At 44.4% G+C, this 21,222-nt stretch overlaps 2 protein-coding genes across 2 annotated transcripts; both read left to right on the plus strand.

The window, feature by feature from the left end:
- The first annotated feature begins 12,377 nt into the window (after positions 1-12,377).
- LOC128720704 (cellular tumor antigen p53-like) lies at positions 12,378-16,827 on the plus strand. The gene is made up of 7 exons (XM_053814400.1): positions 12,378-12,458; positions 13,547-13,637; positions 13,712-13,742; positions 14,289-14,733; positions 14,863-15,228; positions 15,306-15,680; positions 15,833-16,827. The coding sequence occupies exons 2-7, from the start codon at positions 13,573-13,575 to the stop codon at positions 15,841-15,843; spliced, it is 1,293 nt and encodes a 430-aa protein (XP_053670375.1). The 5' UTR covers positions 12,378-12,458; positions 13,547-13,572; the 3' UTR covers positions 15,844-16,827.
- A 2,764-nt stretch (positions 16,828-19,591) lies between these two features.
- Positions 19,592-21,130, plus strand: LOC128731774 (lipase 3). The gene has a single exon (XM_053824915.1). The coding sequence runs from the start codon at positions 19,592-19,594 to the stop codon at positions 20,828-20,830; it is 1,239 nt and encodes a 412-aa protein (XP_053680890.1). The 3' UTR covers positions 20,831-21,130.
- The last annotated feature ends 92 nt before the right edge of the window (positions 21,131-21,222 follow it).

Here is a 21,222-nt window from a genome sequence, read left to right on the forward strand (position 1 = left end):
AAATACCGGAGGGAAAAGTGATCGTTTTCCTCGGGCAAAGGAGAAAGGTAAAGAGCAGCGATAAATTAGGTTAATACGAAATGAAAGTGAATTTCTTCCCCTGTCTGGCTTCTAATTTTCAATTTTCTCGCCCGCCGACGGGGAGAAAAGCAGCAATGATAACGACACTCTAACGCTATCGTCCCCATGGGTAGACTTTGAAATGGAAACTAATTCCCGAAACCAAACAGGCGGTTTATCGTTAGTGGAGTGATAGACTGAAATCACCGGTTAATGAAATGCGCTTTTTACAGGTTGTTATTATTGATGAGGAATGTAACAAAAAAAAAGCTCGTTAGTTGCTTTTTGGTTGCAACGGAGATTAGGAGGACTTATTTTAGAGAGCTAAAAGAAAGGTGCATTCTGAACACATGCGGCACTAAAAACAGTGTTTTTAACGCTCTAATAAAACAAATACCGAAACGTGTTCCAGCTCGCTCTACCGAACGGAAGTACGCGATATTTTTCTGTCTAAAAAGCTACACCAAAATTAATAAAACAAAAAACCTCCTCTATAATATCTAAGTTTATGTTACCACACAACCCCGGGAGCTTTTATCCTGACATACGTGTTTGCTGAATGAAAGAGAAAACGGCTGGCCTGGCTTGGGCGCTAGGTTTGGGTGCTTTTTTTGCGCGACCCTGGCTTCCTCCACCCCATCACCTTCCCGACCGGACCATGCACACCATGCGCGATGCGTTCTAGCTGGATCTAGTTACGCAAATGTACGCCAACGAGGCAATGGCGAAAACAAAGCCCTTTCGCCCTTCTGCCGGTGGAACGTGCTTCGGTGCAACGATTCGTGTCTAAAAATCGCGTGCAAAGTAATTAGTACCGGGCCGGGGAAAGAAACGAAGGGGCGCTCCCTTCAGTCGGGAGGTCGCACAGGGCGTTCTTGCATCCTTCCTCCCATCCCAAGGAGGCCCTTACAGTCGTTACAGTACAGGTGCCGTGTTGCACATTCAACAAGAGAAATGCATCGAAACCGCCTGTGCAAGCTTCAGTGTACAGTTGGCTCACATTACGAACCACCTACGTAAGGATTTTCCCAAAAAAAAAAGAAAGATAAACATACCGCAAACATACGTCTATATGAGCTGCCCTTAATAAAACCCCCCAAATTGTACCCCCATATAAGTGCACGGAATAGAACTGATCGCTGTTTCTATTCCAATATATTGTCTATCCTCACTACCTGCGTTCTGCAACGTGTTGCTTCGTCGGATGCGTTTCCAACAAATCATCGACCATTTCCACCTCCTTTTTCCAAACCCACCCACCAAACAATGAGGAAAAACAGGGCGTGTAGTGTGCCCGCTGGAACAGGTGCGTTCTAGGTGGGAGAGATGGTGGGGGAGTTGCTCTATTTTTTTCGCTCTTCATTACACTAAACCCTACCACCAGTACGGTTGGCAGAGCAACACCAACGCGAAGGCCACAGAACGGTCGGTGCCCTCAGGGTGGCCACCCATCATCAAGGGACTGCGCCGGTTGGCTGAACTCGGAACGTGTCCGATTGAGATCACGAGAGAGAGAAAGAGAGAATATACTGACTGGTTGGTTGGGAGGAAAATGTATGACACGCTCCAGCAACCAAACGCCGACAAAAACGCATGCCACACACACATGATTTCCCACAAAAGGGCCGTGGCTTTTTAAAGGCCACTCGGGTTGGCCGGTGTGGTCGACCGAACGAAACTATGCCGGCGGAGAAAAACAACGAAAAAATCCCAAACATAATGCACACACATACAGCAAATGTCATGGGGTTTCTTTGCGTAGAACAAATCACCCATGGGGACGCGGAATTCCAACGGTGCCCGGCAGGCGTTTAGTCACGCGAAAAAATGTGCGGGGCAACGAAAAATTCACTCAGGGATGCGCGAGACGACACTGGACATGTTAGGCAGCTTGGTGGGTTTTTAGACGGGAGTTTACACCAGCATTTGACAAATTAGGGTGAGTCTGGTTGTGGTGGAAAATGTTTCTTCCCATCTCTGGATCAGAATTCCGACGTGCGCGAGTTGTGGACTTTGTCGCCGTCTGAATAATGGAGTCTCATTTCTTACCGGATGTTTCAGGACTATTTATGGGGGCACCACTTTACCAAATCGCGATTCGGCCGAATATCGATCAAACAGTGTGAAGTAACTGTTTGCCGTGCGTTGTACTTGTGAGCGGTATTATCAGACTCACGCTGCTGGATGGCAAGTATATTTGTTTGATTTTATTTCAAAAATAACATTTATTCCCAATAAACGAAAGGTCAAACCAACTAACGTTTGGAGCGAACGCTTCCATTCTCCATCAACTTCGTAGACCAAAAAATTGGCCAAATTTAAATTGATTCCATACAGCTCCGGGGCGAAATATCCGGCCACTGGAGCACGGTAAAATATCGGACACTCAAGCTCAACTCCCAACTCGCAGCAGCCGCTCCTAATGAGGGACCACAAATTTTCCCTTTTGGCGATTCGGTAAAAGCAACAGCAGCAGCAGCAGCAGCAAAAACATCACGATAAATATTAAAAATTAAATAAATGGATGCCGTTCTTGTCCGGAAACGAGGTCAAATCCCACACCAACCGCTCAGCTCTCCCCTGCTCGTCTATGAAAAGCTCCCTGAGCCGGAGGTTTGGAGGTTTACGGTCGTGTACGTGTGTATGTGCACCGTCCTAGCCTCCATTCCTCGGCTCGTTAGGACGCCCAAGCCAAAGGGTTACCTCTCGGACTTTTACCCAGCCCCGAGTGGCTCGGTGGTTTCGGAGGACTATTATTTATTTATTATTTTTGTCACTCCCAGCGTCGAACTTCGGGCATTTTTTTGTGTTGTTGCCGCTTCTTTCTCGCGAACATTTCGGCGCACGTCCGTCAACGGGCGAGGAAAACGTAACGTACTTTCGCTGATGAAAATTTGCTGCCGTTTGTTTGGTTTCACGCAGTGGCGCCCTTTCACGAGCGAAGGGTTGGAGCGCAAAATAAATTTGATAACTTATTTCCTGCCACGAATGACTATCTCCTTTTTCTTGGGTTTTCAGCCAGTCGCATTCACAAAATACCACGCTAAAACAAACGCCGCCTGTAATCAACATCACGCCGCCAAATAAGTTTACTCGTTTAATCAAAAATCAAACGAAAAGAACAACGAAAAAATGTACCTTCCAAGGTACAGGGCGCCGCCTTGGGTGAGGTTTACCCTGGGAATTGATTCGTTCTTGAATCGTCTAAATTTTACTCCACACACCAACCCAGCCCCGAACGGCGTGTACACACATAAATTGAACACCCACCACCACTCAAACAATGGCTCCCCCAATGTCACACAGAGAGCTTTCGTTCCGTGTCGAGGTCCACCAGAACAGCCAACAACAGCTGCCAACGCCATCGAACATCGGGCATGATGTCACCGAGAAACAACCCCGGAATAGGTTGCTGGCCACCCCCATCAGGTGGTGGGTTCTTCCGTTCCCGATTGTCGCGACCGAAAAATGCTTTATTACCGCGCTCTGTCCTGCTGGCCAAGGCCAAATCCGTCGAACCCCTACCTGACCTCCTTCTAAGGAGCTGCATGGGGGTGCGATGGCCTGCGAAAAGGTAAACTTTAGTCGTTCAATTACACACCCCATAACCCCATATCCAGGGGGGTGGCCTGTTTCACTTTTTCCGTGACCCTTTTCGGTGTCGGGATGGAGGGGTTCTACACCCAGAACACCAGCACAGCTCTCGATAAGAACGCACCAAACGCACGGACAAGGCTAGCTCGTTGCAGTTAAATGTCGAAATCCGACCCACTTGAGTGAGTGGCGCACGTTAGGGGGGGTTTGCGTTTGAATCGGTTCCTGGGGTGGGCTCGGTCGACCAACAAAACCCTCCCTGCTCGATCGCGTCGAACACTGTGCGCACTTGCGCCTTTTGCCTTTGGTGGGGTGAAATCATTCATGCGTTTACATTGAAAGTTGAAGCCTCTCTACACGCCTCACCGACGCGACGATTCCAACCCACCCCAAGGGGGGTGGGTGGAACGTGGCCACACCAAGTGGCGCTTGCAACATCCTTGGGTCTCGATGGTTATCGAAAGCTGAAGTGCGGTTGGCTTCGTACCAGGCAGTGTGCATCGTGAGATAAGCCTCCTGGACGATCCGTGGCGTACTTTGTACGAAAGATACGCCACCGTTTTCGAGTGCGAGAGTTTTTGTGAAGTAGAGAGATTAAAAATAAACTAATGCTGCGCCATACGGACAGCGCCGGTTTGGTACGGTGGCTTTTTACGTCTTTGCAACGAGCCAAAGGGCCTTCTTCCGGTCCTGCGCGAACCGTAGGCAATTCATTCATATTTATTCCCCTTCTAATGGGACACCAACTTGAGCGTAGAGCGAAACTTCTCTGACAAATCCCCTTGACGGAGGGAAACATTGAGCGGGTTAAAAATATTCATAGAAAATGCCAGTCTTGCGTAGCATGATGGACATAATACGGAACCAGTCCACGACAGGGCATCGGAGGTGAAACCTTTGTATGGGAATCAAGACAAACGAGGCTGTGGAAAGGGAAGAGGATAAACCCCAGCAAATTTGTTCGATTTTGGTCACCTTTCCTAGAAAGGAAACAAATAAAATTGATCTTCACCATTCCAATGGCGACGTGAAAGGACGCGCCATTTCGTAACGATGCCCAATGCCATCAATATTCGTACGCCCCAACAACCCCACGAGTGTTGCGATGGGACGGAGAGAAGGAGAAGAAAAAAAACCTTTTTCCCTCTCCCAAAAAAGAAACTCACTAATCATAACCCGTTGATTGTGCAACGCGGGAGCGCCTTAAAGAAGCCATCTTCTAATCGCTAGTGTGTGCTGCACAGATGTGCTGCCAGATGTCGAGTTCTAGCTGGAATATCCTTCCAAAAGCAACATCCATTTCACTGGCTTTCAGCACGCGCAAAATAGAAACGATGAATGATGTTGCTTCTTGTACGAATCCATCTTTGAATCGGGCTCATTCACGACACCACAACAGGTATGTCTCCCACGCAACACACCAGCCCACTGTCACCCCACATGCGATGGTTCCAAAGAAGGAGGCTGTCTATGGCCATTTGTTCAACCCACCTGGACTGTTTTGCAGATGAAAAAAAAACACACTCATACACCAAACCGGTAGAACATACTGTTCGATTTAGAAGAACCCGCAAAAGGAAACTCGCCATCGGCCATACGGGTGGAGTTAGAAACGGATCTAAGCTTCTATTGCTGGTGTTTGAATTAAATTGTAACAAACACCGGGCAGATAAATGAAGCTCGTTTTCTTCGGTGAACTAAGCCACGGTCGTTTCTTTTCTATATTTTTCTTTGTACATATTTTTTTTTAAATTTTCAAGTAACCTTTTCATGGTGGTGGGTAATTTGCGGCGAAAAAACAATCCCCCTTCATAAAAGAAATGATACAAAAATGATTTTGGAGGGCCGTCCATTGTTTCGATAATCCATTAAGCACCACAGTGAGCGAAAAGTGTTTGATTTTTCGCGATTTTTTTTCCACCGTCGACGCGCGCGGAAACGTTTTTCCTGCCATTACGAGACAGTAATTATGATATCTAGGCGTTACAACAGCGGAGAGGAAAAATAAATTACGGAGGACAGACGAACAGAAGTTGACGGGCGGTTGGGTAGACGGGCGGTGTAATATGTAAGCAGTTGCGTTTCGCGAAACTTTGCAGAAGAAACCAAAAAAAAAGCCCATACACATTTCCAGCTGCGTAGACGCAGGTTTCTGGGACCAACTGGGAAATGGCTCGTATTGGATGCGATTCGTTCTTTTGTGCAATTTTACCCCAAACCAGACGCGACATGTGTACCTAACGATGACGACGACTACGCCAATTCCGCCATCGCAGATGACGCATAAGTTTTCCGGAATGTCAACGACCGCAGCGAAACGGCCAGACTAACCGAAATCGACGCCTGGCGCTAAGAAAATGGGGTAGGGAAATTTGGCAGACACGCCGTAGGGCTGGAGAGGCTTGTATTTGTTTTGTTTTCCATCAACCTCCTCCTCTGGTGCTCGGTCTTTATCTCTTTCTCACTCTCGCAACCCCTGTATGTGGGTCAACGTGATTAGAGTTGAGGAGGCGAAGCGAGTGCTATCACATTGCAACCCCAAAAAGCGGGTTACGACATCTTGGTCGGCCAGCTTTTTTTTACGATCAAACCTTTTTTTTCTGTGTGTTACACCCATTGCACAGTTCGATGAGAGTGGTGTCAGGCCGTGAAGAGAACAGTGCCACGTGGATCGTGATAAGACACGCGAGCGTGAAAAATGTGATTGCGATACGTGCCGGGAGCACTTGACAGTGGAAAACAATAACATGTTTGGAGAATTTACGCCGCGAGCCATTAAGGAAAGGGTTAAAGCTCACAGTGTCAATACACACAGCAAAATGGAGCGTTTAGCAAAAATGAGCTACACAAAAAAAGAGAACCGATCAACAACCGTTTTTCCCGCCCAATTCGAGAGCAAACCGAACGCGAAGGGCTCTAATTCAGACCCAGCCTCAGTAACCAGGCTTCGACCTCAATGACAAACGGCGCAAAGTAGCCGGCAGACGGGGAGACATAAAAGAGCCGGAACACGATGCCGGCGGGAAAGGTTCCGTTAATGAAACACGCACATCGTGCGACTGGGGTCCGGGGGTTTGGCGGGAAGGTTAATTTAGGAAAGAATTTGCACCATGGCCGATTCATACCCCCCCCCCCCCGATAGCCTCCAAAAAAAATGGGGTGGCTGGGAGGAACCTCCCTCGCGTCGAGGAAAGGAAGGTAAACTAATTTACCATACGCCCCAAATCATCTCCAACCGCTCCTGAACGAGAGAAAGAGAGAGAGAAAGGCGGTGCCGTGAAGAAATTCAAGATCCAGTGCGGCAAGGGGTGGTTTCCACCGGATGGAAAGGGGGTCTCGAGATGAAGGCGGGATGCGTAATTTCATGATCGAAGACGGAAGAACGGAAAACGTGAAGAAGTAGAGCTGCCTGGCTCAACCTCCCCCATTACGCTTGATTGCCTCTGGCTAGATTTGAAGCTTGCAGGCGAAGCAATTGGCGGCATACTGCGGGATTGGGGAACCGGGAAGGGTGAGACGAAATTATAAGCAAAAAGAGAAAAATAAAGACAAGTCCCAGTCGATGGTTGGGCACTTGCCGCGATGCAGCGATGGAGAAGGGCCACGGAAAGGCGTACTTCAAAATGCTGATAACTGCTATCGGCAGGCAGGGCACACATGGGTGCTCCCGCGATATATCATTACACGAGCTCCCTAACCACTCCAGGGTTGGTTCAAGCCCTTTCGATACACCCTTCACGTACCCATGCCAGCGGCCAGACAAAAGGCCCTGCGAGGGATAACCTCGGTAGGGGGGTTGGTTTTTTACCGACATTCCCAGGGACTCATTAGTGAATTTTATGAACCTCCCTCGATTTGTTTCCGCCGTTGACTCTGTGTGGGTTTATGTTCGCTTGAACAAAAGAGAGAGAGAGAGAGGCAGAGAGAGGGAAGAAAAGAAAAAAAAAACGTCGACCATTTCTAGCTCGCAAACCAAACATTACAAGACAAAAGCCCGCTTCGATCCCAGCGATCCCAAGCCAGCCGCGTAATATATGTCCTTTTGTCCGAGACCGCGTCACTTACCATGTGGGCCACCCACACGGGGTCACATTTGAATGCATCCACAGCCAAGGATGGTTCCCTTCCGGTTCGGTCCTCACCCTCTCATGGAACTGGAGAGAATCAAAATGGAATGCATTCCATCATCGGCGGACAAATATTGACCCGAATCGGTCGGAAAGCGAAAGGAAGAAAGGACATTCGAAGCGGCAAGGATACGCCAGAACAAATGGAGCTATTGAATCGAATTTTTCCACCGTGGTGGGCATGTTTCGTATGTCGATGGCGTGGTTTCAAATTTCCACAACCCAAAACCCCGATGGTGGAATCGAATTTTGCAACGCCTCAAACAACGCTCCACTACAATCGATCACGTTGGCTTCGTGACGTTGGCTCCGTGAAAATCTATGTTCCCACCCCTCGCATACTTTAGGCTCCATTTTCCCGCAACCCCACTGTTCGCTGCATTTCCCCCGGCAGATTAAACACGATTAACGAGCGTCGGTAGGATGGGGCGCCCGTGGGAGAAAAACCAGACACACGACACTAAACGCGTATCAGTCGGGAGCTAATGGTGGAACGATAGTCTTCTCGTGGAAATGGAAGAAACCGAACGCCGAGCAAGCTAAAAAGCTCGCGACAGAGAACGCCCCTGCGGAGGTTAAAGTGTTTGAATGGGAGGAACGAAGGGATCGATCCACCGAAAACAGACCCCCTTTGATGCGCTGCACCTCCACCCACGTCATGGAATGGAAGGTTTAGTTTCGTGGGCTCGACGGTTCGAGGAAGCGAGCCGATTTATTTATACCGATCGATTTATTGAGTCGGGCTCGCCCGTCGATGGCAACCGGGATCGAGATCTCGGGGGGTGTGGGGGCTCACTAGAATGTAAATAACTGCTTAGGAACGGCTCTGGCAAAGGCCCACCAGGCAGGATCCGGACCTACCGAGCCCTAGAGCGTGCGTTCCTACCAGCCGACGTAAACAAAGCGCCCGTTTATTTACTGCCACCATTACTGCCGACGAAAAGGAAAAACGTTGTCAAAACAGATCGTTATCGTGGCGTTTAAGGGGTTGCAGGAAAAACGGCACCGATGTAAACCGCCGCGTGTCGAGTAGAGCACCCGAAAAGCGTATAAGCCCAACAACTGGAGAGTGCATTTTTCTCCGCGTGAAAAAAAAATCAACCATTCGAAAACAGCTCGTACGATCGATCCTCTGGTTGAGGATAGCGTGAAAATTGCGAAATCAACGGCGACAGTCTGCGGTGGCGGGTAGGAGAAACGAGCACGAAACGCGTATGGGTGGATATTTTATTCATCAAATTGTTTTCCTCGCGCTTCGAGTTTCCCTGCTCGAAAGGAGCCGCATGATTGCGAACGTCCCAAAGCGAATTTCGGTTGGGATTTTCCCGAACACGCTGGTGGTAGTGCGTGATCGCTTTCCCGCGACGTCGACAAACGCGTTTTCCCTCCGGCAGGTGCCACTCACTCGACACTCGTTCTCTCTTTTGGGTTGGCAAGTTTGGTGTCGTTGAACGAAGATGACAACGCGATCGGTGAGTCAGTTGCGGTTTGTCAGCCACCGGGTTGGAAATCGCGGAACGATTCAGATGTCGATGAACTCGTTAGCGACGTAGAAAAATGTATCTCACCAAAGGATCGCCAGGCTCCTGGGTGATCATTTTCAGCGTAAAGCCAAGTGAACTGGGAAAATTGGGGCTAAGTTGATGAAAACGAAAGATGCCCTCAAAAATGCTTGTTAAGAAGCACCAGCAAAACCCGTAACATAAGCAGGTCTATTAAGCCTGCAAAGTTAAATTATACGATCGGAAAATGCGTTTGCTTAACGCTCAAGATGCACACGAAATTTGCGCTCACCGTGGTTCTCGAAACAGCTGGGAAATAAAGCTGTAAATATCCTCCAACCCCCAGACGTCCGGCAACACGTAACAATGTTGCTATTGAGTAGCAGGGGTGGGTTTTGGTTGCAAGTCCGTGTTTCGGACCGAATATTCAACCTCGAACCGTCGAACCTCGAACCAGCCTACGTCCAATCCGACACGCTCGATCGGAATCCTTCGCCTTTCAAATGCTTGAACGCTTCCCCAAGCAAAAAAAAAACACAAGAGGGGATATTCACCCAACGAAGCACACACCACTTTCGAAACGTCTTCTCAGGCTCTAAGCGTAAAGGTGTGTGGTTTGGTAGCCGTCTTTCAAGGGCAAGTCGCAACACCCTGCGCTTGATTTTGCCCCCATGCAAGAGGGTGTGCGCAACCCAGCGATCGCACACCCCCGAGAAAGGCGTTTTTTCTGCAATCACCGAGCGATCAATTTTCGCTGGCATGTGGGCTTTGGTCTCAAGATAGCGATCTTAGTGTCTTACCTTATGTCACACCTGCACCTTCGTTTGGGCGAGCCGCGATCCGGTGAAACTCACTCTTCGTGTGGCCTTTCTATCGCTTTTTTATTAACCTTTCTTCCGCCGCGATAACACACCGTTCGGCGATCTGCTAGCTCGACGGCCGCTTTCTCACTCGCACGCACGCGCCCGTTTGCTCTTTCTTTCGCGTCACTTGGCGCGCGATCGCGAAACGCGGCCTGCTTCTTTTTCTTTCTCCGGAGGTTGCCAAAAGCGCCGTACGATCACCAGCGGGCCACGTTTGGATGTTGGCGGCACTACTCCCCGTCGATCACCACACATACACGTACACGTGCACGCACCCTTTCGTGCACTCGCGGGTTTTCGCTCCTTTCTGCCCTTTTTCTTCTGCTGCCTGTGCGTATGTGAATTGCTGGTATGTTTTGCTCTTACCAGCGCTGCCGTGACGCGTGTCGCAACGATCGATGATGGTGATGACTAATCATAACACCATCCAGCTGGATTCGTGTCCGCTAGGGGGCTGATCACACTACTCACACACTGACGCAGGTGCCGAAAATACGCGTGTACGATCACCTCACGATCGCTCGCTCGCAACTCAGCTGATTTGCTGGGGATCTGCACACTGAACACTGCGCTGCACACGCGCAATCACACACATACAGGGCACATATACACACACATACTCGCGCACATACTGCTCACCTGCATACGGAATGCACCGAATCTTCTTCCAATATCCTCTCACCTTGCCGGAGCTTTCTCTTTTGCGGCGCCGATGAGAGGGCCTGCACGGGCTGCTGCGATTGATGGAAAGCAAACGGGTGAGGGAAAGAAAAATAAACAAAAAAAGGGATGATGATTACAACCCCTGCTGTTGCCATCTACAGCACCAAGGAAGCTAACGTATCAACACCCCTGCGTCAACGGTGGCGGTTGACGGTGCCGTGTTAAACGGCGACGGATAGATGCATGAATTCCACCGTTTTAAACACCGTTAACGCCGTGTGCGTCGCTCGGGGTGGTGGTCTAACCGCCTTACTTGGCCCATGGCGTGCGCCCATTGTTGTTGCCATCGTTTCCGCCCTTCCCTCGCAGGGCCCGTGGGTGGTTTCGAACACCGTCTATAATGTCCACCGCTGATTTTCACGCACACAAAGCCTGTCTGAAAGGGAGTTCGCTTAGAAGGCGGCCGCTGAATGTATTTTCCTTCGCTCGTTAGCTTGAAAATGAGGCAGCTTTAGCTTATGTTCTTTATAAATCGATTGCCAAAAGCTCGAAGAAATCGTGAATACCTAGTGGTAGCAGGTTAGCAAGAAGGAAAGAAAAACAGACAACCGAAACTCCGGGAGGATATATGCATTCGCAAAGTGGGTATTCTTGACACAAATGAAAAGCTGGAAAACTCCTGACCACGAACATGGACAACATACAAGAAGGCCGATATGGGGCGCTAAATCTTCCCCACAGAAGGGCACATACAATGCACTATGTGTTTTTCATTCCTTTCACTAAATGCATGCACACATCGATACGTAGACGTTGTCACGCAGGTAAACAACTTTCTTTTGGAAAAGAGCGAAAACACGCACTGTAATCTGTTCACGTCTATTTCGGCAAAACTTTGACCACAAGCTGAAATTTTTAATTGTTCCTTATGACCGGAGACAGGCCATGGTAGATCGTAAAGTGTGCATTTTTCTACTGAGCATCTCAACGTAAGCACTCGAACTCTTACTTGTTCACTCTTTTCAGCAAGAAGAGCTGCTGCACAGTTGTTTGCCTCGTAGGCTGCGCATACACAAGAACGATGGGTTGACGCAAGCGACCCACCCACTCCCAACATCAGTGTTGCGTTTACACCGATGCGCTTAGAGATCACAAGAGTCCTGGTCAAGTAATATATTACACGACATATGTCAAAAAATATTAGGCTGTGGTGATGTATTTAAAAAAGACGACTATATATTATTATATTTATTAACAAAAAACACAATTCGAATAGTACAGGAATGCAGCATAAAAATTTAAATCGATCATAAACTGTGTCAGTTTATGATAGATACAAAATGCTCAATTTTTACAAAACAGATATGGTGTTAGCTTCCATAAATACTAGTTTTCTTAAATAATAGGATGTGTCCGTAGCCATGTATTTTCCGAATACTTTTGTTTTGGGGCAGGACTACTGCGAATTCTACATAAAGAAATTTTTAACATCGCCTTGAAGGGATATTTTTTACATCGCCTTCAAAAGTAGCTGTCAACTTGAAGTTGTCATAATATGATCAAGTGTGGTGGATGTGATTGTTCAATGTGGATATTTAGTTAGCGAATTGCGACGCTCTTTTACGTATCTGCATTATTTGGACATTTAGGTAAGGTTCACGCTGAAAAAACATTATCAGGGGTCTTCAAGATCAATGATTACATATCAAATTAACCACGTATACATTGTATTTGGTAAATTGTGTTTGCACGAAAAAAAACATTGTCCATAAACGCCATTTTGTTCTGCTTGACGTTTTCATGTTGTTGCCCGGCGAAGAAGAAGCCGGTATTTTGAATCGAGAAGAAGGATATACTTTTCTTTCTGAACTTCAGGTAGCTTCATGTCTTCTGATTGTGGCCTTTGAAGCGAATGGACGTGAAATTTCTGTGCTCACGGTTAATAGCATTCAACTATATATTTGCTAGTTTATGAATGCCTGTGTTGTGATATCTTATTGATTCCCGTGAAACTTTTTACGTGGTGATTTGATGTGTGTCCTGTATTCCTAGTATTAAAAACGTGTAAGTGTTATGAAATATTTGAATATGCATGATACAAAATGTTCCGTTTCTTTACAATTCGTTTTAAAATATATTTTTAAACGGCTGCTCATCAGCATTGCCATTCTTTCCCGTTTCCTTTGAAAAAAACGCCAATGTAAAATGGCGTTCCTAATAGGGGTGAGTCACCCCTTTATAGGGAAACTAAAAGGGGCCTGTTTCACACCTAACCTATATTCTACATTATCTAATGATGCATGATGAAATAGGAGGCGTGGTTTTTTTTGAAAAGTTTTAAATAAATTATGTTGGCGTATGCATCATATTTTATATATTCTTGGGACTTCTCGTTCTTTTTCTTTACTAAAGTTTCAACAAGGTACAATGGTCCCTCCTATTTTACTCCGTGATTCTTCTCAACCTTAGTCAAATGTAGGACCTGCAACTAAAGGTCCCTATTTTTTATGACGAAAGCAGTTAAAATGTCTGCTTCTTTTTCTCAACTTCGATGTCATATTCCCTTCGCTACGGTATAATATAGCCACCGGTTGTGTGTTCCCTTTTGAGCCGTGCCTTCGTTGTAAAGAAAAAATCCGAGTCTACCTACCTGCTTTCAACCATTTTCGGGTTGCTTCTTTGTTATCTATTATTGCGTAGTTCTAACTATCTCTGTTGCTTTTAATTATTCCAATAGGAATAGTGCCATCATTAGCAGACACAATGGATTTGCAAGACGCTGAAACCCTGTTGGATTTCAATATCAATACCGATTCTTCTCAAATGTAGTAAGTGATCGTACATCTTGGAAGTTCATGAATGGTGTCTAATTCCAAATATTTTATGTAATTTCTTTTCACAGCGATGGTTTTCAAGAGCTGATGCGAATGAATGTAAGTATTTTTTAATTCAAATTTTACTATTATTAATGATGTGCATCAGAATATAATTTTTGCAGTCTCAGCATCATGCGCAACAGTTTTCTTTTTACACACATAACCACCTGTACATTCACCCTTTATGTTTACCATTACGATTGAAAGGTGCTTTGCTTTAAGGGTATATCGAAGAAAGAAGCGATTTATGCTCTTTCGCTTCGCACACACAAACATATATATGCTTGGAGCATGAACCAGCCGCGAGAAAACCGCGGATCGAAATGAAGGGCGAGAGAAAAGATGCACACACACTTGCGCATTAGCGCCGTCTTCGTTTCTTCGTTCATTCTTAAACATGATCAAACATGATCGTTCATGATCGTTCGTAGCATTCGGTGTATTTGACGAACAATCCAGCTATTCTGCCTTTTTAAGATATTTTAAATTCTTGTTGTACACCGATTAAAAAATGAGTTATTTTTAATTTGATTAATTTTTCTTTATTTATATATTTTGCACTTAAATTAAAAGCGTTTAATTATTTAAATATTTTCATTTCAGACAAGCGATCTATTCATTGTTCCAGCTGAGAGCAATCTTGGATTGTTGGAAAACAATAGTTCATTACATCCAGATTCATTTTTCGATACCGATTTCATAAAGAACGAAACAAAACCTATTCCAAATATCGCGTCTGGTTGTTATGGAGAAGGCCAAACAGTTCCAAAACATTTCAAAGAAATTCCGGGGCTCGATGATATAGAAATGGGTCCATATAATTTTAATATTCAAATAAATGGACAACCAAATAGTGCCTCGTTATGGTGTCTGTCATCGAATCTGAAGAACATTTACGTAAAAAAAAACACTTCGATTACTTTTGATGTTTCGTACATTCCTGATGGAGCCAGCAATTTAAAATTGCGTATCATGTTGGTTTGTTCGAGCTCACAAGAAGTACACAAACCCATCTCAAGATGTCAGGATCATATATCGAAGGATAAAGGTAAGCGTTGTGATGTTCTTTAATAGTAGATAGTACTGTTTGATATATGATGTTCGTGTTATTGACAAATTGTTAAATAATGTTTTGGGACTAACAAAATCTTCTCTGTGTATTTATTGATATTTATAGCTAACAATAGTGCGAATAAGGATCATATTGTGCGATGTTTGAACCCAACTGCCACCTACACGGGACAAAGCCATTGCGCCAACTATGGAGACCGTTTAGCCGTAATGGTTGATTTGAACAGCGCAGCAAACAATCAAATGTTGGGGCAACAGACTTTACCGGTGACGCTTGACTTTTTATGCCAGAATTCCTGTTCAACCATCGAGAGGCGTCCGACATCACTCCTCTTCATGCTGGAAAACGAGTATGGTGCTCTGCTGGGCAGAAAATCGTTCCGAGTTAAAATTTGCAGTTGTCCAAAACGCGACATGGAGAAAGACGAAAAGAAAACTACCGGAGGCAGTGCCACCAAAAAGCGGAAACACGGTGAGCTTCGCTAGAATATCTCTGTTATTTGTTAGATCAATGTAGTTTTTACATTTGTCTGTCTCCTTTTTTTCCAGTGGATGATGTTGATTCAACGTGCGATCAATCACCAGCGAAGAAACTAAATCGCGCATCAACCAAAAATGCCACACCGAGTAACTGCAGTGAAGCCTGCAGTTCGGGGTCTGTTACGTCGTCGTCGGGAGGTGGTGTAAAGGAGGAAGAAGCTACATTTACTCCTTTGGGGCGCTCTCTAAGTACCTTATCGTCTAGCTCTCTGGAAAACGATAGCTCGATGGTAATGTTCAAAATACGAATGCCAGACGCTCCTACCGCCATCAGCTTGGCGAATTACGCCTACATGGAAATTGCTACCAAGATTGTCAGCTGTACTGATGAAGATCAGCTGAATCGCTACAAAAAATACCTTCGTGATTGTCGACGCACTAAGCGTAAGTATACTACGACATTTCATTAATTTTTTTTATATTACATTGTTCCTCACTAAGAAATATATCAGCTTCTTGATATATTTTACACTCAAAAACTTCTTATTCTTCCAAGTGCTGTCGATTTTTTACATTAATAAATCCTATGTCTTAAGCCATGGGTTAATATGTTTATCAGCCATAGTAGGAGCGGCGAGTGTGGCTTGGAGATGAAAGCCATGTTCGCGACATATGCCACACAAGAGACTCGGGTGTGGTATTTCTCTTTCTAGAGAATTGTGCTATAACCAAACCGGTGAATAGTACACAAGTGGAGTACAAAATGCTTAAACTTAATGATGTAAGGTTTCTCGAACTGCAAGTCGAAAAAAGGCAAGAGCCATAAGACTGACAAAAGAATATACAAAAAAAATCAAAATAACAGTGCCAAAAAAATATGTGGCCACGCCAAAAAACAATGGGCTTAAAAAATAAAAAAAGAAAAAGAAAAAAAATTTAAACAAAAAAAAAAGAAAAAAATGCAAAAAAAAAACAAATGCAAAAAAAAACAAAAAAAGCGACAGAGAAACCATAAAAAAATTAAAAAAAGATATGATGATATTGTGCAAAAGAAAGTAAATGCAAATGCACGAAGAAAATAAAGCGCCGAAACGGGCGAAGAAATCCTTTAAAACGAAACTGTCCGCAAAAACGGGTTATGTGTTCAATCACTTCAAACTCTTACTCTCAAGGAGACCGATCAAGACACAACTACGCTATTGGAAGCTTACCGAAAGCCCAATAGGATCCTGAACCCATTCAGTTGTACACGGAGGAGAGAGTTCGAGAGGCAGCTTTGACATGGTGGCGCACGTGCGGTGGTGGTGTGTGGCAATCGAGAAATGAAGGAGAAGCCAACGGACCCCAAACCAAAGCTTACGAAGTGGAACTGCTGACGCTTAACAGCGTAACAGCATTTACATAACCCTTTGCCCGACGTCTCGTTGACATGTCGAACCTTTTGTCGTTGCTGTCGATTTTCTGTTAATCACTTTCTGTGGGCAACACGAATTCTCGACAGCTTCGCTGGCTTAAGGCACCGACTCGTGTCAAGGCATGCAACGGTTGACCGAAAGCTCAACATCGTTAAGAACGTCGTTTACCGGCTAATTCCTCCATAAACATTGATCCATTTGCCTTCTGGAAAGTTTTTCTGTTAAGTAATTAGTGTTGTCTTATTCTACATAACTATTAGGTTGAACAATATCTCTTTTTACTATTTTTTAAATCCTTTTACTTATGATATTTCAATTGCCGATAACCCGTTGACAATCTTTGCGATTCTATTTGCTATTTAATATTTTTTACATTTGTTCTTGAAGCAGTCTATGCAGTACTCTTTCTCTTTTATGTATATAAATCTCGCGTACGCTACTAGAAATTGTGCGTTCGTTCGAAAGAAATTTAAATTTGGATCGATATTTTGATATAATTGTATTACATATATACACTTATCTGTGAAGTATATTTTTAAATCATTTATCGAGTAATGTTAAAGCATCCGATTTTGGGTCTACTTGACGAAACACACGACTTATGGAATATCTATGATAACTATATTGTAAAAATCCATTCGTTTGTCTCCGGAGCGTATGGTTTCGAAAATGTTATACTTGGCGGGGTAAGTTCGTGAGGTGAAAAGTTGTTTTATAAACGTTTGCACATATGCGTTCGTTGACGACCTACTCTTTATGTTTCGCTAGTACTATTGACAAGCTTGATTTTATTTGATTTCAAATATAAATTTTACGGGAATGGTCAGAAAGCCTTCAATTGTTGTTTCACGTAGAGAGAATGACTTTAAATTCAAGAGTGTAAATAAGCTTTCAGAATGGAAAATTGCAAACTAACCGAAGCGCATTCTAAGGCAGGCTGTAGTTGAATTTTCTGTAGGCTGATGAAGCATAGTTGCACGCCATAGTTATTTTGAATGTGGTTAGCCAATAATAGCAAAACGTGATGTATTTTTGTGTGTGCAGTGTTAAGTGTTTTTTCTGCATTTCTATCAGCTATATTTTATTTCCATTTTACATGATTGCAACATGTTTCCTAAGAACTCAAAATTGTAAGTAAAAGTAATTGAAAATATTAAACTTCTTAGTTTTGTGAGTCTGCCTAAGCTGAATATGTTTCAACATGTTTGCAGATTATATATTTTTTATTTAAACATATGTGTATGAATAGCAACCAATCCATCGCTTTTCAAATACTCACTAACCCTTTTGGTATATGATTCACCGCTTTTCGGATATACTTTAATTTATATCTTTCATGATTTTTAAAATAACAGCAGAGAATTTTCTTCCAGAGAATATGTAACCAATTATTTATCATTTGCTCTGCACAACTTAAGCAATATTAAACAACCATTAATATGTGATTCGTACACGTGTTGTCAACGGATTATAGCAATAGATTATCGACAGAAGGCAAAGTATACCCGTTATCTTCGTCCAATTGGCTCTCGATGTTTTTTTGATTCCACCATTCACCCATACCCGCCGCCAACACGTAAATTTTTACCATTCACGACAATTTTGATCATTGCAGATGCTTTGGAGCTTTTGGTCCAAAATGAAGCCAGCACTAGTTTCGAAACATCCCACCCGTGTACACCACCGTCATCGTTCTAAGCGGTGCTAGCCGAAACGAATTGCAATTTATAATCTATAGTCATATTCCATTGTTTTTCTGTCGTAACTAATTCGTATTGAATAGCATACGCTTTGCGTAAAGAGGTGTACACTGACATTATGTAGATTTAGTACGTTGGTTTTTAGTAAGCTTCAAACGTACTTACGTTCTTATTTGTATGATAATATAGTGCACGAAATAAGTATGAAAACGGGTACTTTACGTAGTACACTCCGTGTATGTAGATGATGCACCAGTGATGTATTCTTTGAAAGAGTTTTTTTTTTAAATACGTCGTAGAATTCGTTCCGCATAATTGTTTATTGTTGCAAAGTGATGTTCAAGGACAAGTAAGCACTAGTTAAATGTTAAGAACAAACTAGTTTTTAAGTAACGCTAGAAACAACTATTAAGATTAGCCGAGAGTAAGAGCGAAAATATTTCTTTTCATTATCTGAAAAAATGTTGTAGTGTAAACAATGAACTTTGAATTAGCAAGGCTAGTTATTAATACATCATGATTTGATAACGCGTTTAGGAATTAATAAGGTTAATTTAGCTTTGTAACTATCGAAGAAAGAAGATAAAAGCTTCAAGCTAATACATAAAAAATTATAAAAAAATATCACAAAATGCTACTCTCTTAATTCGTATTGTTCTCTTTTCCTCGTCGTCTCTATGTCTGCACAGCTGAGGTTTACTCCTGAATGTATGCAATTTGGGTTATGAATGGCTTGTTCAGCTGATATAATCACAAGAGGTGCTCAACGATATTTATAGGCTCAAGGAAATCCATCGTCTTTTAACATTCCATCTGTTATCTATTGGGCAAGCATTTTTTATGATTAGGGGCTCTTGGAAACGTGGCACCGGTTCGTATGCAATATTCTGTAATCGACGATGTGCTGCGAAAACTTTCCCATCAACCATGTTGTTGCATCGATAATGAACTGGGAATTATGTGCCGGTATTTCCGCGATTATCAGGTACTTCCCGAATGTGAACCTGAAAGTCGCGCACAAAAAGACCTTGGAAGGCATGAGCAAGCTCAAGTGGGATGGGTCAAGATTACGGCACCGAGTGTGATTGCACTTTTCTGGTATTAGCACGGGTTCTTAATCTGCTCGTGCACTACACTCGATTCTGAGTGTACCGTGACCATCCGCGACCGGGTGTTTAAAACAGCGAAACCGGTTGAAAACGTGTAGTATCATCGCGGCAGGCGACCAAGAAAGGCCAGTATGAAGCAGAACTTTTCAAGCATTTGGAATCTATCGTGGATTGTGTTGGCTCTGCTAGTAGCTGTAACGCATCGTGCAGCCTTCGCTCAATCGAATAAGATTGGATTTCAAGTGGATAGTGAAGATGGACGATTGTCGGTCCCGGAGCTGGTGACCAAATACGGATATGCTGTGGAGGAGCATCCACTTACGACGGAGGACGGCTACCGATTGACGATACATCGCGTGCAAAGTCCATCCTACACAAATGGAACCGTCGTCCTGCTGATGCACGGGCTTCTCTGCAGTTCCGCCGACTGGCTTATGATCGGACCGGGTAACGCACTCGCCTATCTTCTCGCGGACAAGGGCTACGATGTGTGGCTAGGAAATGCACGTGGAAATCGGTACTCACGTCATCATGACACGATCAGCCCCAGCAGGAACACGTTTTGGAAGTTTTCCTGGCACGAAATTGGCCGTTACGATCTGCCGGCAACAATCGATTACATTCTTGGGCACACCGGTCGCCAGCGATTGCACTACGTGGGTCACTCCCAAGGATCCACGGGATTCTTCGTGATGGCTTCTACTCGTCCGGAGTACAACGATAAAGTGATACAGATGAACGCGTTGGCACCGGTAGCATTCATGGGCCATATGAAAAGTCCCTTGCTGCAATACATGACTAAGTTTTTGAATACGCTTGACATCCTAATGAAAATGTTTGGCGTTGGAGAATTTTTACCGAACAAACCCATTCTGCACGAAATTGCAAAGCTCATCTGTCCGGAGTCAACGGTGAACAACATGTGCGCTAATGTGCTATTCTTGCTTGCCGGGCACAACCCTAGTCAAATGGATCCAACGATCCTGCCCATACTGTTCGGTCACACACCGGCTGGATCGGCCACGAAGCAGTTAGTACACTACGCTCAGGAAGTGCGCTCCAATCGATTCCAGATGTACGATCATGGGATGCTGAAAAATGTTCTCGTTTACGGAAAAATCCAGCCACCCGAATACGATCTGTCTAAGGTTACGGCTCCGGTAGTGCTGTACTACGGGTTGAATGATTTTCTTGCCGCGCCAGAGGACGTATCAAGGCTTGCTGGAAGTCTTCCCAACCTACGGCAAAGTATTCCGGTCAACCATGCGTTGTTCAACCATCTAGACTTTCTCATAGCTAATGATGTCCGACATTTACTTTACGAGCAAGTTATCGAAAGAATGGCATCCGCTGAAGTGATGATGGATTAATCAGACGTAATCATTCAAATGGCAGAAAAGCGACGTATCGCATTTTTTCCGCTGTGAGCTCTCAAGTGTGTGATAATTTTTATTATCTTGTATAGCTTTTATTGTTCCCTTGCGTTAAAGCAATGGAAATATTTATATACAAAATTGAGCTCAAAACATCGCAATAAAACATACGTATGCCATCGTAGGGATTTAGGAGAGCTAGGACTGATAGTTAAGAAAAAGGTCAGCACTTGAAACCGTTTTAAATTACCGCGTAAATGTGTTCTGTAACGGAAAAGTGGATCTGCCTAAAGGAGATAAGAGTGAGTGCAGAAAAACTAAGAGGTTGCGCAAGAAATATATATATTTTTGAATTTTTATTCCACTGAATGTATGCTGGTTCGATATCA

This window comes from Anopheles nili, chromosome 2 (assembly GCF_943737925.1).
Source record: "Anopheles nili chromosome 2, idAnoNiliSN_F5_01, whole genome shotgun sequence".
Taxonomy (NCBI): domain Eukaryota; kingdom Metazoa; phylum Arthropoda; class Insecta; order Diptera; family Culicidae; genus Anopheles; species Anopheles nili.

What these genes read in the sequence shown, in the direction of transcription:
- LOC128731774 (XM_053824915.1), top strand. Translation starts at nt 19,592, where the DNA reads ATGAAGCAGAACTTTTCAAGCATTTGGAATCTATCGTGGATTGTGTTG.
- LOC128720704 (XM_053814400.1), top strand. Translation starts at nt 13,573, where the DNA reads ATGGATTTGCAAGACGCTGAAACCCTGTTGGATTTCAATATCAATACC. An exon ending in AAGAGCTGATGCGAATGAAT is followed by an intron (nt 13,743 to 14,288) that starts GTAAGTATTTTT and finishes TTTTCATTTCAG; the next exon opens with ACAAGCGATCTATTCATTGT. An exon ending in CACCAAAAAGCGGAAACACG is followed by an intron (nt 15,229 to 15,305) that starts GTGAGCTTCGCT and finishes CTTTTTTTCCAG; the next exon opens with TGGATGATGTTGATTCAACG.